This window comes from Fusarium verticillioides, chromosome 2 (assembly GCF_000149555.1).
Source record: "Fusarium verticillioides 7600 chromosome 2, whole genome shotgun sequence".
Lineage (NCBI taxonomy): Eukaryota > Fungi > Ascomycota > Sordariomycetes > Hypocreales > Nectriaceae > Fusarium > Fusarium verticillioides.
In genome coordinates, this window is record NC_031676.1 from 4,365,223 (window position 1) to 4,380,134 (window position 14,912).

Sequence of the window (14,912 nt, forward strand, 5' to 3'; positions counted from 1 at the left end):
TCAACATGACAGTCAGGGGGACGAAGGTCAAACTTAACAGGTAGTCCGGAAAAGGGTCGAAGATAGGCTGGGCCATAATAACTTGGCAGGTTGATTGCATATGTATCTTTTATTTATTTCTTTGTTATAAAGTAGCGTAGGACTGGTGTACATTGGTGTATAGATAGATGTAGTAGATACTTAATTGATGACATACATGGGAATAGCTTCACTTTTCCGCGTACACACCATTTAAAAAATTGAACTATATTAATGAACGTAACTATTAAAATACAGAGCTAGCGATTGCCGGATAGATAAACAATTACAGTGAGACACAAAGCAGCTCAAGCATCTCCACCTTGTCGGCCGTCCTAACAGTGCTGTTACCACGATATTGAAGCAAGCCTAGCTAGGTCCTCAATTGACAAGCTACCTTCTTCGACATTGGACTACCCTTTCGCATTATGCAGCCGGTGCTATGTCTGTTTCCTTGATCTTTGGTCGCTTGGGTTGGTCGAGTTCGAGAATGCGTCTCGGTTTGGTTAGGGCTCGTTGACTTGACCATGTATCGGTCGAAGAGACGACGTCTTCCGGCTCGTTGACTTGACCATGTATCGGTCGAAGAGACGACGTCTTCCGGCTCGTTCAGCCAAATTTGGAGCATGGCCGAATCTATGACTAGTAAGTTAAGATTTAGAGCAAAAGTCAAGTAGGGCCTTACCTCGAGATTTCTTCTCTTGTTGTTGCTTCATCTGTTGGTCTGGTGACATGACTGGCTTTGATCAACCACTTATACAAGGAGTAGGGTGAATTGCTGTTGAGACTTGGGGGGGAGAGCTTAAACCAGCAGAGAGAACTTGGCGATGTTTTATACCCTTGACATCTTGCTTTGTCCATCGGCTGGGCCTACCTATTATATATCCTCTCAGTCACATTTCCAATGGACCTTCTAATTGCTCCAGACAGCTCCTTGAGTGCTCACTTACTCGGAGCAAGTGGGAGCGTTGAGACGCCCAGCACAACGAGGGTACCGAGAGCTGGACCCGCAACCCGGCACCTGCAAAGACTATTGGCTCGCCTCGCAGTTTTTCGCACCAAAAATCTCGGAGATCTTCACGACTGACAGGGGCCACACAAGATCTCCACTGCTCCAACACCCTTATCCAGGCCCAGAGCTGAAAGGGTCAACACTGACCCAACTTGGGTAATAGAGGTTGAAAACGCACGCACTGGAACATGACACGCACAGGAGCATCCTGGCCAAGACCCCATGTAAGAGACCTTGAGCATGACAAGCTCGAGCCCGCTGCGATATGATGGGGTCACTACAATACACCAGAGTCCAGGAACGGTCGGGTAGCTCGAGTTGTCCCAGGATGAGGTAACTTTCAGGAAAGTGAGGCAACTGCCATAATTGGCCGAACTTCCAGTCGGCGCCCACATTTGCATCGGCTGACAGTCGTAATGTCATGTTGGCTTCGAAGCTATCTTTGTTTCAGAACCCAGACGAACCCGGACGACCCAGTCAACGATCTTGACGATATGGCAGGGTGCAACCCCATCGAATGAGTCTTCAATCCTACAATGCGCCAAACCACATTTCTACATTGACTATTACGTGAGGCGTCAGAAACCGCAAAGTGATAGAAACTCCCAATAATTGTTCTTATATCATCAAGGTTTATCTTTTTAGGCAAGATGGTGGTCGTGAACAACTGACAAGGCCATAACCTTGGGTTTGCAGGGCTGCAAATACACTCCCGTTCCCAGGAAGAATGTTGAGATGTCAGGGCGCTATGGAGGTTTAGAAGTTAAGCGACAGGTCCATCAAAGATCCAATTCCGGCCATCGCAGGTGCTTGAGAAGCCAATTGAGTGACGTCCCTGAACAGGCCGGCGTCGTCCGGCTTCACCTCAGTTGATGGGGCACTGCGGGCGGACTGCATTCCGCCAGACGCCCTGTCCATTACACCCTCACTTACAGCTGAGCTAGCTAATAACCGCATCGATGTCCAAAATGGACGAACAAAGTTGTTACCTGGTAGATTTTCGGAAGGAGCGAAAGGGTAGCGGAGCCGCAACCTGGAGGTATAAGAGAAGACGTGTATGACGGGCAAGAGGCATCATCCATAGGCCGACAGGAGGCAAGGAAGCTCCCAAGTCAGGGACGTGCGCACGGACTGGCGTCTTGCCAGAAGAAATGGCTGTGGTGCAGCTGTCAACTGTTTTTATAAAATCAAATCAAACCCAACATTAAACTTTGATCCTGTACTCACATTTTCCGCATCCCAATCCCAACGCGTCTTATTTTCCTTCCTCTTCATGAATCCTTTTTGCCATCTCAGCATTTGATAGGCATGATGTCGGTGAACCCAGGTGTCTCTCTGCAGACGCTTTCGGCTGCTGACGGGTTCCTCGCTGGGCTTATCTATCTCAGTGCAACGGAGCAAGCCACAGTCCAAAACAGAGCCACTGGCCTTTTTACCTCCACATCCCAATCGTGGAGATACCTTGAAGGCATTTGGTTCAATCTCCAAAGTGTTCAGAATCGCATGTTGGAGATGGCTCCCAGATTAGGTCTGAATGGTATCGACGATACCCTCGACTCCTTCTTTAGGCCTGTCTTGTTCTTCAAGGCCACTGTATTGTCGCTTCGAAACACTTTAATTGGCCAACCCCCCAGCACTCTCGGGGACGTTGTTGCTCTCTTCTGTTTGTCGCACGTGGTGTCCCGTCATCTCGGAAGCAGCCATATATCGGGGATCAGTAATACTCAGCTTGGCATTGGTCAATGGGAAAATGCCATCCGCAGATATGATCATCGACAAGCATTCGCCAGTCTAACACGGGCATTGTTCCCGGAGATAACGACCCCCGCCCCGCATCCGAGCTTCTTAGACCTTGCAACGGTGGATTACAACGATACTATCCACTTCATGGCCATGTACCAAGATGCCCCATTTGAATCACCATCTCGAGAAGACATCCTCATTGGGGAGGTTTTAGAATGCAGCGATGCGACCCCCACATCGCTTAGTCTCTCAGATTTCCAGCCTACAGACCAAGCAGCGCAGAATGACCGTTACACCCTCATTGGGAAGACAGGGTTACAAACTTTAGTCCCGTTAGATCCACACGGTTCGGCCCTTGTCGCTAACTTCACGCTATTTCTGGAGCAATGCGGAGATCTGTTCCAGAACCTTTCCGGGCGTTGGGTAACGGCAAAGCACCAGTATGCACCTTTGTCTGCTCTCAATCAGGCAAGGGCCCAGAACAATGATGTCAGCTCATACCTGCAACGCATGCGACAAGATGAATTGCTTCAAGACCCTTCCTCAATTGGTCTTCTTTGCATTGTCGATACATTCGTCCAGCTCGGGTACCTCCAAACCCCCGAAGATGTCCAAGACTACATGATCATTGTTGGCAAGGTACAGGGATGCAAATGTGGAGATAAGCATCGCACGGCTGACACGAAAGCTAGGAAATTTTGCCCGACAGACAATATGTGAAGTATTGTCCATTGGTCGTGAATGCCCTGGGGATGGCTTCACCCTCAGGCTCTAGAAGCCCCTCTACACCGCGCACCGCAGGGCCAGAGCCGTACGTCAAGTAATAGCCCGCTTGTATTACGAGAACTAACACAATGTAACCAGAAGAAAGTTCGCTTGTTTCATGTGTCGGAGACGGTTCACGAGGAAGAGTAATATGCAGCGACACAAGAATAGCGTTCACAAACATGAGCAAGGCAGCGATTGTCAGACGGGCCCTACCATCAAGGATAATATGTTGTAGCCGTACACAATGGTAGGCCGAATCTAGGGATATAAGCACATGTATATAAACAGTCGTATTAAGGTCTCATTCTCGCTTCCTTCAATCTAGACAATGTCGTTGAGTTATGCGAGCCTGCCATACCCCTCGACTCTTCCTCTCGCCCTAGTGGGGCGAGGTGCGAGTGGTTTGGTGTCTTGGGATGGATCGTTCAGAGGTTAGAACTGAAAGAGGTCTTCAGATTAGTCCAATTAAATATGGAGCGTTGTCAAATACTGCTCTAGCTACGTCAGTAATACTATGGATGGCTTCAATCTCAAGATGCCCCTCATTTCGCGACGCCAGACAGAGGCTCATCATGGAGCCTAAGGTATCATTATTCTGATCTCGGATCCGGGATCGTGGCTCCCACTGCAAGACAGGGGCCTGTGACGGCGGTGAACGCTTGCGCATCCCTTCACATGGTGGTGGAGGGCGTGTGTAGACATGTTCGAGAAGGAAAGACTGTCGTGGTTATTTTATCACCTTCAACATTCTGCCACACTTAGCTGAGATAGTATCATCAGCTGAAAATAACCGCAACAGTCTTTTCTATCCACTAACCTCTGTCCAAAACCACCCCTCGGGTAGCCGGGGGGTAGGTCCCTAGGGGGTGGAGATTGGAAGTCTCCACTGATTCAGAGCGACTTGCCCTCTTGTCTCCGTCCTTACTTACTATTAATCCTCCATCCCATCCGCATCTCATTCAACTTCCATATAGTCTCCAAAGCTCGATTTTCATATTCAACTCTTACAATCTTCCATGAATGTGGTAACCTCATCACCCACCAAGGTCACCATGTCAATTGACGGTTTGCATGCAAGCCTGGTTTATGTCGATGAGACAACCCCCACCTATGTCCTCAATGCCGTACTACGGGGCATGGTACGCTGGGAAGTCATCCTGGACTTCCGCACCGAGATCGAGCGCTACTGGGAGAACTTGATCAACATTACACGAACACAAGATCTGCCAGGTCTTGACATATTATTTACTTCCTTCCCTACTCCCACTCACCTGTATGAAGTTGCTATATTTACCTTTCGCAACATCTTGACAGGCTCAGAGCCTGATGGTCTGGAGAACGTATTTGCCCTTTGTAGCTTATCTTATGTAGCTTCAATATGTTCTCAAAGAACAGGCAAGCCAGACGTTGACAACATTTTCCGCGACATCGATATCTGGCGGGACTCAGTTGGTAATCCCCAGCATCGCCAACTGTTCGACAAGCTCAAACAACGGCTTTGGGAGGACAATACAGCATCCTCGCTCCAAACAGAACAGTTCTTACATCCAGCCTCTCTTATCGATAGCCAGGATTACATGGCACCCCAGGGTGCAACCATGCACGGCATCTCATTATTCGGTGATCTTGCCGACCCGTTCTGGGGCGCCATCTTCGAGGTACCCGGTTCTCTCCAGGGGCCTACCAGTAATTTCCAGGTGGCAGGCACTGAAGGGACACGCCCCACTGTATCTGACACCCCAGAGCTCCAACTGCGATCTGGAGATCTGCGTCAATCGGCAGCCATGAACATCCTGACAAGCTTCATCGTCAATTGCGGAGATTTATTCGATATTCTCGGCGGACATGGAGTGACCGCGAAAGGTCCTCATTCTGATGTTTCCTTGGAGGTCAAGAACTTCACTCAGGCTTTGAGGCGACATGACTGCTTCGGAGACCCATCTGCTCGTGGAATACTCACCATCGTGGACAGGTTTGTGGACCTGAAATATTTCCAGAGCATCGATGAGGTTCAAGACTATATAATGATAGTCGGAAAGGTATGCCAATTAACCTCGTTCAGTATACACGAAGAATACTAATACGAGGCACAGGAAATGCTTCCTAGCGGCCAGATCTTTGCAAAAGTCTGCAAATCAGTCTACTCCACGGGTATGGCAAAGATACCCTCAGTCAAGCACCGTCAAATCGCAGATCGCCCTCAAGACTTCAAACTGTAGGTCTGCCAAGAACGCAATTGTATGCATACTGACAGGCGACCAACTTCAGAAAGAAGATACCATGTCACCACTGCGGGGAAAAGTTCACACGGAAGACCAATATGAGACGGCACATTGCCAGAAAACATGCGAACGCCAGAGTATACGATGCATGCTGATGGTGTTGCGGGCACAGCGTAGCAGAGGATTACGGTATTAGGACAAATCTTACAATTGATGTTCAACGGCTATCTTTTATTGATGAATTTCTCTGGGGGAAACTGTAGCTCGTGCTCAGTACGGACTAGGGACCCATACCCTTGCAGAGATCAGGGACAAGTTGCAGGCCCTCATTGATAGACTGGACGGCACATCGACATCTTTTCCCCACTGATTTTCCCGCCTCAATTTGTCGACTTCAGATCTTTTCAATCGAAATAAATCTTCGGAACCCAAGAAGCACCACATTGGTTTCTTACAGGGATATACCCAATTAAATAGCCAATACTAAAGGTACTTAATCTTATATATAAACTAGTAAAAGATATAAGTACCTTTGATAATGCAATTTACAGATCAGGACTTCTAATTTGACGGTTTTCTCACTCAAAGATTAGTATCTGTAGCGTATTGATCAGTAGCCAATCAATACTAGGGCAGGCCCCATAGAAATACTTGTTCTTATCCGTACTGGGTTCCAAATGGGAACCCGATGGCAGCGTGATGGAAGTTGGGGGGCTCCACTACCTTGAAAGATATTGGACTTAAACAGCGACAGCGTTTCAATGTATTTTGAAATAATAAGCGTGTGTAGTTACCCCGCAGCGCCATTCGTATCGATTGGATCAAGGCCTTTAGCGTACACGCGCCCCTCTGCTCCGCCTTGAATGGCATTTTCTCTTGCTCCCAAAAAAGAGGACGTCGGTCTTCACTTCACTAAATATATAAACAGCACCATAGTAAACTTATCTAGGCTTCTCTTTCTTTTTAAATTTAAGTCTCTAGGTTCCAAACTCTTTTGACTCAATTTTCCTCATGGAAGAAAACAACCCTTTTCAGGGCGCCATCTCGGCAATCGACGGATTGCTCGCATGCCTCATCTACCTTGACAAGTCAGGCTCCGGGACGTCAGTCACTTTACACGGCGATCTTTGTCATCAAATCGAGCGCTACTGGGAGCGCCTTCGACAAATTGCATCTACCCAAACAATACCCAGCCTCGCTGCCCTCATCAATTCCTTTAGCTCATCTACACAATTCTACGAGATAGCTATCTTCACTTTTCGCAATGTCTTGGTTGGCGCAAAGTCCGATGCCTTAAATGCCATCTTCTCGCTCTGTAGTTTATCCTACATCGTGTCATGCTGCTTGCGAAACCACAATAATTTTCGGGATGTTGAATTATGGCGAAATGCGATTCGCGATCCCGAAGAGCGTCAGATTTTTAGCAATTTAGCTAGCATTGTTTGGCCGCAAGTATCCCCAGTCTCAATTGATGGTACCCTCAATCACCAGATGCCGCTAAGCATCGGATCGGGGGCTTTTACCCAATCAACCGCAGCCAGTCAAAGCTCAGCACTTGGATTCGACTTTATGCAAGAACAATGGCTATTCAACGGTTCATCTAATGTGCCTTGGGGGCTTGATGCGTACGATTCGGCAGTTACAATTGGCGTTGAGAACTTACAGCGAACTTCAAGTACTCTCGAGAACTTACAAGGGTCAGCGATCATGTCTAACCTCATCCGCTTCTTGACAGAATGTGGGGATGTGCTCCACGTTTTCTCGGGCCGTGGGGTAACAGCTAAGGACTTGTACTCTTGTATCGACTTCACTCAAAGAGGGTCCGAGGCTAAAAATGTGGTCAACGCTTGTGTGCAGCGTCTAAAATATGATGATGCTTGCCAAAATACGTCTACGGGTGGGATTCTGTCCGTCGTTGAGAGGTTCGTGGCGCTTGGGTACCTGCAGAACCCAGACGAGCTACGGAAGTACATGCTGTGCGTTGGACGGGTATGTCATTTAACAATTGCGAGGGGAGTACAATTGAGCTAACAAGTTCTAAGAAAGTTATAGTCGAAGACGAAGCTTTTGCTACGTTTTGTCAGTCAGTCTGTGAAGCAACAGCCACTGGTTCGAGACCTCCGACCCCTCCACGTGGAGGGGGCCAACGGAGGGGACTGGGACCGCGGTTGATCCAGGGTCGGTAAGTTGACTGTCTTATTTATTTTTTGTGATCGCCATGCTCACTAAACAATCCCTTGACCAGTGAAATCTCATGTGAGGTATGCGGCCAATTATTTTCAAGGAAGTACAACAAGAACCGACATGTCGAGGCCAAACATCCCTGGTTCCAACCCAGCCCAGACGCCAATGGATAGGTTCAGGGTAGCGTGCGATTGACAGCTTAGGATGGCGAATGGTTAACGAAGTGAGGAGGATACCCACGGTTTTTATATTTTATAGCGCAAGGTTTTCTTTTAAGCGGAAATGTTTTACGCGTAAAATGGTTTGGTGTAGCAGTACAGCTGCTGAAGCGGGTTGGGATGCGCCAGAATAGATAGATGGTGATGCAGTCTTCCTGTTGTTGGGAATTTATCTAACGCTTTATAAACGACTGGCGACGGACACCGATTCATTCGTCTCTTTCTCTTACAGCGTCATCATTTATGGGAATGAGATCATTTACAATTGAAGGCTTCTCATTTCATAGCCTGTGAGCGTTCTTCCCCAACTCTACGGCACCAACGGCGGTGTGATCTTTGAGCGACGTAACACCATGGCAGTGCTATACAAATACGCGGCGCAAATCCGCCGAAATTCCCGACACAAGCGATCAATATGGCAATTTTGCCTCTTTTTTATCGTCATGAGTGATGCAAACAGTCAAGTTCTGTGATGATCAACTACCGCTGGGTCCCGCGGGAGGCCTCGGGCCCCGGTCGGTAGGTAATTTAAGTTTATCTACAAGAAACTTAGCGAAGGCCGGGGTAAATCGCGTTTAAGATTAAACATCTAAATAAGCACCAACGCCAATAAAATCACCGACCGTACGGATACACTCCAGAGCAACAGCAGATCGGAATGAGGCTTGGCTGAGCACACGACACTTGCCGCGTGGCTGCCAACCTGTTCTATACATGTATTCCAAAATAGCAGCACACGATACTGAAACAAGTTTAAGTCCCAGGTACAGCGCGGAATGGCATCGCCACAAGAGAGTCAGTGAAACAGAGGGAGTGGAGCTGAGGGTCACACCTGAGAGGTTCGATGATAGAATTGCGGCTGGTGATGACATGTAAAGATGGCGCAGACCTTGGAACGGTCTAAGATCGGCACAGGGATGAACTGAATAGCGGGTTGTGGTTGGGCGGTGTGAGTGGGACATGACGCAGTGCGCTATGATTCTTCATGCAGGGCCTGAAATGACAGGAGACAAGTCAAGCAATCAAGCTGAGGGAGGCAGGGGATCTGAGAGCTATATCAAGGAGAGGTCCTGCACTCATTTCTCTCTTCCATCATTCTCAGTCATTCACCTAAACATCTACATCTGTTCTTTCAACTCTCAATCATCTCACAACTACAACATCTTCATCACATAACTACCTACACCTACACACAACAACAACACTCAAAATGCTCTACACACAAGTCGCCCTCCTCACAGCCGCAACCCTCGTCGCCGGCAACGCAGCCCCCCAACCACACATCACCCAACCCGCCGTCCTCCCCCGCGACATCATCCCCGACGACGTCAAGTCCTGGGCCGAGGGCAAGGCCTCCGCCGCCGGCCAGGACGTCGACGACTGGGTCAAGAGCCACTACTCCGAAGCCGAGCAATGGGCCTCCGACAAGGGCGGCGACGCCAAAACCTGGGTTGAGGGCCAGGCCTCTGAGGCTCGCGACAAGGGCTCCGAGATTGCCTCGCGCGCCAGCACCGCTTTCGATGGTGTGAGCTCAAAGGTTCGCACGGCTATCGATGAGGCTAGTGCTAGTGCTAGTGCGGCTGCGAATAACGATAATGGTGCTGCTACCGTTGGGGGTGGACAGGCTGGTGTTGTTGCGTTTATGGCGGCTGTTGGTGCTGCTGTCTTTGCCTTCATGGCTTAAGCGCTTTCAAGCCTTAATGACTTGTTTTACTTGCGACACCTTGATACCTTACGCGGCATGGACTTTAAATTGAACCGGCGTTTACGGAACACTAGAGCATAGAGAACGGCAACATCTAGAATGTGTGGTCGGGAATGGCTCGGTTGGGAAATGGGAATGGATTGACGCTGAATTATGAGAGCGACAAAGACCTACTTAAAACAATTCAACGCATACAAACCTTCAATTGCTTTGACATGATGAATGTGAATATACTTGTCCAGTTCGGAAAGCATGCCTGTGTCCTGATGCATTTGTTTTATGATACATACTCATCTACAATAATATACACTTCTATACCCAGTATCCAAACAATGAGTCGCGATTCTATCCATCATCACTTTTATACAGCATCCACATATTCATCACTGCTTCCCCTTCAACTGCAACCCATACGGCGCAAGCTGCTCCGCCGTAACCCTCGTCGGCGCCTTGACAAACGGATCCTCACCCTTCATCGTCTTCGGAAACGCAATAACGTCCCTCACAGTAGTCGTATCCGTCAACAGCGCAACCAACCGATCAAACCCCAGCGCAAACCCCGCATGCGGCGGACACCCTGCCTTCAGCGCATCAAACAAATGTGCAAAGTCTGCAATCCTGCTATCCTTCATCTTGAGGATATCTCGCATGATAAACTCTTGCACAGCGGGTATGTGGATACGCTCGCTGCCGCCGCCGACTTCTACGCCGTTGAGGACGAGGTCGTATGCTGCGCTCTTGGCTTGTAGCGGGTCTGTGAAGAGGAGTTCGAGATCGTGCTTGGATTTGGGGGCTGTGAAGGGGTGGTGGGCTGCTGCGATGCCGGCGGCGCCTTCTTGGCCTGGGTCGTTGTCCTCGCCGGTGGGTTTGAACATGGGAAAGTCGGTTACCCAGACGAATTGCATTGAATCAGGAGTACCGGGCGCGGGGAGGTCTTCTACTAGACCGTTGGCGAGAAGTTTCTTGTACAGCTCGTTGCGGATTTCGCCGATTGCTGTGGAGGCGCGGTAGTATTGACCTTCTGGCTTCTCGCGGGCTTGGAAGACGAGAATGTCACCCTCGAGAACGCCCTTTCCGCCTGTTGCAATGTTGACGATTTCATCGCATTCTACACCGAGGGAAGAGAAGCCGCCGCGGGGTTGTCGGGAGTCGCAGACTAGGATCACTGGCATGCCGTCTTTGTTCTCGCGAAGGTGTTTTGGTAATGATTCGATGAACTCTTCGGTGAAGCGTTTTGGTCTTGGGATGTCGTCTTCGAGGTCTTTTACGGGGATGTGAAAGGCTTCGATGAGGGGGTCTTTGAGGTATGTCATCATGCTGGCGAACTGTTCGCACATTTCGTTCGGTATCGCGTGGATCTGGAAGTGTTAGTGGTAGATTGACAAGGGACGATGCGACGTACTCTTCCTGGGAGCCGCAAGTCTGGCTTGTCGGTTCCGTACATGGAAATGCACTCTTGGAACGTAAGTGTCGTAACCTTGTGCTGGACCGGCTCATCAGCAGGACGAGAACCTTCGGGAATGTCTGCAATCACAGGCACACGACTTCCCCGAATGTCCTTGTAGCTATGCGCCGGCCTCAAAGCCTCCAGCGACCGCAACACAATATCCGTAACATCCCTCCTCACCACCTCCGCATTCGCAAACGCCCACTCCATATCAAGCTGTGTGAACTCAGGCTGCCGGTCCGTACGAGCATCCTCATCACGATAGCAGCGCGCCCACTGCATGTATCGCGAAACACCGCTCGCCATGAGGACCTGCTTGTACTGCTGGGGACTTTGTGTGAGAGCGTATGCGAAACCGGGTCGGCGGGTTGGTACGAGGAATTCTCGTGCGCCTTCGGGTGTTGACTTGAATAGTGTTGGAGTTTCGATGTCTGTGAAGCCTTTTTCTTGGAGACCGGCTGTCAATTGTCCTTTGAGCCATGATCGGAATTGAAGTCTTGCGAGGAGCTCTGGGTGATGGCGGAGTTGGTAGTGGCGCTTGGTGTCGGGGAATATGACATCGGGTGTTACAATGAGGTTTTGCTGTACGTCGTTCAATGGTCGGATGTTTTTGACGTAAAAGGTTCGCTTGGAGGGTTGCTTCTCGGTGTCTGGGCTTGGGCTCGCTTCGCTTTCGGTGCTAACGACAACGGGGCTTGTTGCGCGAATACTTCGAAAGAGCGCGGATGCTTCAGGATATTTCGTGGAGTCGGCGCATAGCTGAATGACCTCGCCAGATGGTAGAACGAGATCTGCGAACGAGAGCTTCGAAGACATGTTTCTCCTCTTATTCATGAACCCCGCATACTGGCCATTGACACCAGGGGTAGTCGGTATTCCCGCATTGCTATCTGGCGCACGTTAGCACCGACCTAGCGGGCATTGAAGTCGTCGTACACTGATCCCAGAGGTTGAGGACGTCGTCTTTGGTGGGCTGGGTTTTCGAGTAGGCGAAGGAGGAGTGGCTGAAGCTTCGGGGGAGGAATTGGCGGGTGCGCAAGGGGATTAAGGATCGGGTGCATGTACTGAGGCGCAAGGAGGCGCGACAGCGAGAGAGAGGGAGCGCCATGGCTATTGTTGCGTCAATTGAGGCATTGGATTATTTGGAGGAGGATGGTGGGTCGATCGACTTCGAATTTCGTGGTGAGCTTCGGTGAGAGGGGCTTATCGATAAGAGGACCCACATCGGCTGCGTTCAGCATTGCAGACAACAACGGGCACGCTTACACTGGTCTAACGGCCCGGCCCGAGTCTACCTCAGACTGCACTGCGAACACTCTCATTTCATGCAGCGACAACGTGTGACAGTCTCGTTCCAACATGGCACTGAGGGAGACGAGAACCAAAGCAAAACTAGTCACATATTTTGTATCGTATCTATAATAACACCAGGCAAGACGCTTGGCATAGCTATCAATATCATTACCTAACCCGAGTCGTCCAAGCCCTTCTCAAGTCTCGGCTAAATCAGTTTGTAGGGTCTGAAAGAGCTTCAAAAGACACTGCAAATCCAAGCGCCTCTCCTCACCGTGATCATAACGTAATTACTTGCCAGTGTCGGCATCCGCAAGGGGCGTAAAGAGAGTCTCAATCAACTAAGAGAGCGCGTTAGTCCGATTGACAGAGACTTCTGTAGTCTAACTGGCGGACACTTACCCAGCGATCGAGCTTGCCCTCGTTCTCGTTGAACTCGGAGAATTTCTCGTCTAGTTTCTCTACTACAGGTCAGTATAGATGTCGCAACCACCAAAGGAGAAGGGAGATTTTACCTGAAGTCACGAAAGTCACATTCTTGATGGACTGGTTCTCTCGAAGACTGTCGAGGAACTGCTCGGCAGAGCTGGCTGTTCCGACCTGACCAATCATGAATTTCACACTTCCACGGGGCAAGTTAGCAGCCTCCAGCTTGTCACCACATTCTACAATGGCATTGGCAAGCTCCTGCTTATTCTCCGGCTCGGGCATACCATCAGTGCTGATAGACACGAGGAGAGGTCGGTCAAAAGTCTTGTTGGCGATCTTGGCGTACACGAGCGGCTCGAGGATCTTGCGCTTCAGGTTGGTGCCGATATCCGTATCACCATCAGGCTGCCAGCTCATAGGCTGGATTATGCTGCTGATTTGGTCGAAACTAAGGTTGGACGAGTTGTCAATATCCTGGTTGATGAAACGCAAAGCAACACCTTCGCCGTCGGGGAGGATCTTGGTGGTGATTTTGGCAATGCGTCCGATGAGGGCCTTTTGGTTTGCCCAGCGACCTTCGCGCTTCATGGAGCTGCTGTCGTCTGTTTCATGTCACGGTCAGCTGAGTTTCACGAGATGAGTGTTGAACAGCTCAATAGCTTGGGTCTGGGAGGACTTGCCGCAGTAAATCACCTGCTGGTGCAGCGACACCTTGATGGTCTTTGGAAGAGTATCTTTGTCGCCAAGAGGTTCATCTTCCTTCTCCAGATTCGCCGCCTTTTTGGCAACTTGCTGGATGAAGTCGGGACGGTCTTTGAAGAAATTCTTGAGGACTGGATTCTCGTTGACATACTTGTCGACATTTTTCTGGAACTGGTTCTTATTTGGGGTGAGGCCTTTGTTCACTCTCTGTAAAGCTTTGTTATCATCTGTAACTTCATGCCAGTTTGTTACTTACACCATCAATCTGAGGATCGTCTTGGCCGCTTAGGCCGGATGCGCGACGGACTGCGTCCTCAAGAGCACCATTCACCCAGGCCACAATGTAGAGCAGGAAAGCGAGGACCATGTCAGTGACCATTCCAGAAAGGCCACGCTCCTTGTCGGGGTCGAGCGCACGAACGACGGCCATGTCTTTGGTAGCGACGGCGTCCTCTCGAGCCGTGGTGCCAGCGGCATTCTTGACGGTCAGAGAAGCACCGGCACGGCGCAGGTTCCGGATGGACTGGATGTCGCGCTTCTGAATGGCAAACATGAGAGGTGTCTTGTTCCCAGCGGCGTCGGTAGTGCTGTCAACTGAACCGGCTGGAGTGGAGGCGAGAAGTAGCTGGACAATCTTGGGGCGCTCCTTGGTCGTCATCCAAGTGGCGAGGAGTAGGGGAGTCTCTCCATCTCTGGATGGTGCGTCTGCCTTGGCGCCCTTCTTGAGGAGGGTTTCCACAACGTTGGGAATACCAGCGACGACAGCAGTACCAAGAGGCGTCAGGCCGGTGGAGGGGTCTATGGACTCAAGGATGTTGGGGTCATTTTTGAGATAAGTGTCGATTTTGTATTTGGAAAGGGTCCCATTGCGGGCGTCCTGGAAGATGGACATGACTGCGACTGCAAGAAGAAGAACCTGTGCAACAGAGTTAGGGAAGAAGATGAAGCCAAGAACCTAGATGACCCTGAGCGATTGTCTTGCGACCTTCTCTCAACAATTGGTCTCGACACTCCCGGCTTGAGAACCCCTCTTATAGCATTTGCCAATGTCTCATCAGCTCTTCAGGTAGTTTGCGTCTCATTTGCGATGACGTTTCCAGTTCCAGCTCTTGCAAGACTGAACCTAGCTGCTTAGACACCACCTTCAGACTGTTATGCAGGTTTCACCAGA

General features: G+C 50.0%; 7 protein-coding genes across 9 annotated transcripts; 4 read left to right on the plus strand and 3 right to left on the minus strand.

Annotated features, from left to right (window-relative positions):
- Window positions 1-391: 391 nt before the first annotated feature.
- Window positions 392-752, minus strand: FVEG_03552 (hypothetical protein; the record flags this gene model as incomplete). The annotated part of the gene is made up of 2 exons (XM_018891156.1): window positions 392-654; window positions 704-752. 2 exons carry the CDS (start codon window positions 750-752, stop codon window positions 392-394), a joined length of 312 nt encoding a protein of 103 aa, XP_018747621.1.
- A 1,589-nt stretch (window positions 753-2,341) lies between these two features.
- FVEG_03551 (hypothetical protein) lies at window positions 2,342-3,597 on the plus strand (the record flags this gene model as incomplete). The annotated part of the gene is made up of 2 exons (XM_018891155.1): window positions 2,342-3,412; window positions 3,466-3,597. 2 exons carry the CDS (start codon window positions 2,342-2,344, stop codon window positions 3,595-3,597), a joined length of 1,203 nt encoding a protein of 400 aa, XP_018747620.1.
- Window positions 3,598-4,557: 960 nt separating this feature from the next.
- FVEG_03550 (hypothetical protein) lies at window positions 4,558-5,760 on the plus strand (the record flags this gene model as incomplete). The annotated part of the gene is made up of 2 exons (XM_018891154.1): window positions 4,558-5,580; window positions 5,635-5,760. 2 exons carry the CDS (start codon window positions 4,558-4,560, stop codon window positions 5,758-5,760), a joined length of 1,149 nt encoding a protein of 382 aa, XP_018747619.1.
- Window positions 5,761-6,774: 1,014 nt separating this feature from the next.
- Window positions 6,775-7,935, plus strand: FVEG_03549 (hypothetical protein; the record flags this gene model as incomplete). The annotated part of the gene is made up of 2 exons (XM_018891153.1): window positions 6,775-7,752; window positions 7,816-7,935. 2 exons carry the CDS (start codon window positions 6,775-6,777, stop codon window positions 7,933-7,935), a joined length of 1,098 nt encoding a protein of 365 aa, XP_018747618.1.
- Window positions 7,936-9,375: 1,440 nt separating this feature from the next.
- FVEG_03548 (hypothetical protein) lies at window positions 9,376-9,849 on the plus strand (the record flags this gene model as incomplete). Its single annotated transcript, XM_018891152.1, has 1 exon — window positions 9,376-9,849. One exon carries the CDS (start codon window positions 9,376-9,378, stop codon window positions 9,847-9,849), a length of 474 nt encoding a protein of 157 aa, XP_018747617.1.
- A 240-nt stretch (window positions 9,850-10,089) lies between these two features.
- On the minus strand, window positions 10,090-12,465 carry FVEG_03547 (aspartyl-tRNA synthetase). 3 transcript variants are annotated; one of them, XM_018891149.1, is made up of 3 exons: window positions 12,254-12,465; window positions 11,273-12,207; window positions 10,090-11,228 (listed from the first exon to the last, which is right to left on the minus strand). In XM_018891149.1, the coding sequence occupies exons 1-3, from the start codon at window positions 12,423-12,425 to the stop codon at window positions 10,254-10,256; spliced, it is 2,082 nt and encodes a 693-aa protein (XP_018747614.1). In that variant the 5' UTR covers window positions 12,426-12,465; the 3' UTR covers window positions 10,090-10,253. The 3 variants fall into 3 exon arrangements, with proteins under 3 accessions (XP_018747614.1, XP_018747616.1, XP_018747615.1); XM_018891150.1 differs by having other exon boundaries at window positions 10,113-11,228; window positions 11,273-12,203; window positions 12,254-12,461; XM_018891151.1 differs by having other exon boundaries at window positions 10,107-11,228; window positions 11,273-12,461.
- Window positions 12,466-12,712: 247 nt separating this feature from the next.
- FVEG_03546 (hypothetical protein) lies at window positions 12,713-14,633 on the minus strand (the record flags this gene model as incomplete). The annotated part of the gene is made up of 5 exons (XM_018891148.1): window positions 12,713-12,951; window positions 13,013-13,071; window positions 13,126-13,634; window positions 13,716-13,948; window positions 13,998-14,633. The coding sequence occupies 5 exons, from the start codon at window positions 14,631-14,633 to the stop codon at window positions 12,901-12,903; spliced, it is 1,488 nt and encodes a 495-aa protein (XP_018747613.1). The 3' UTR covers window positions 12,713-12,900.
- Between the last annotated feature and the right edge of the window lie 279 nt (window positions 14,634-14,912).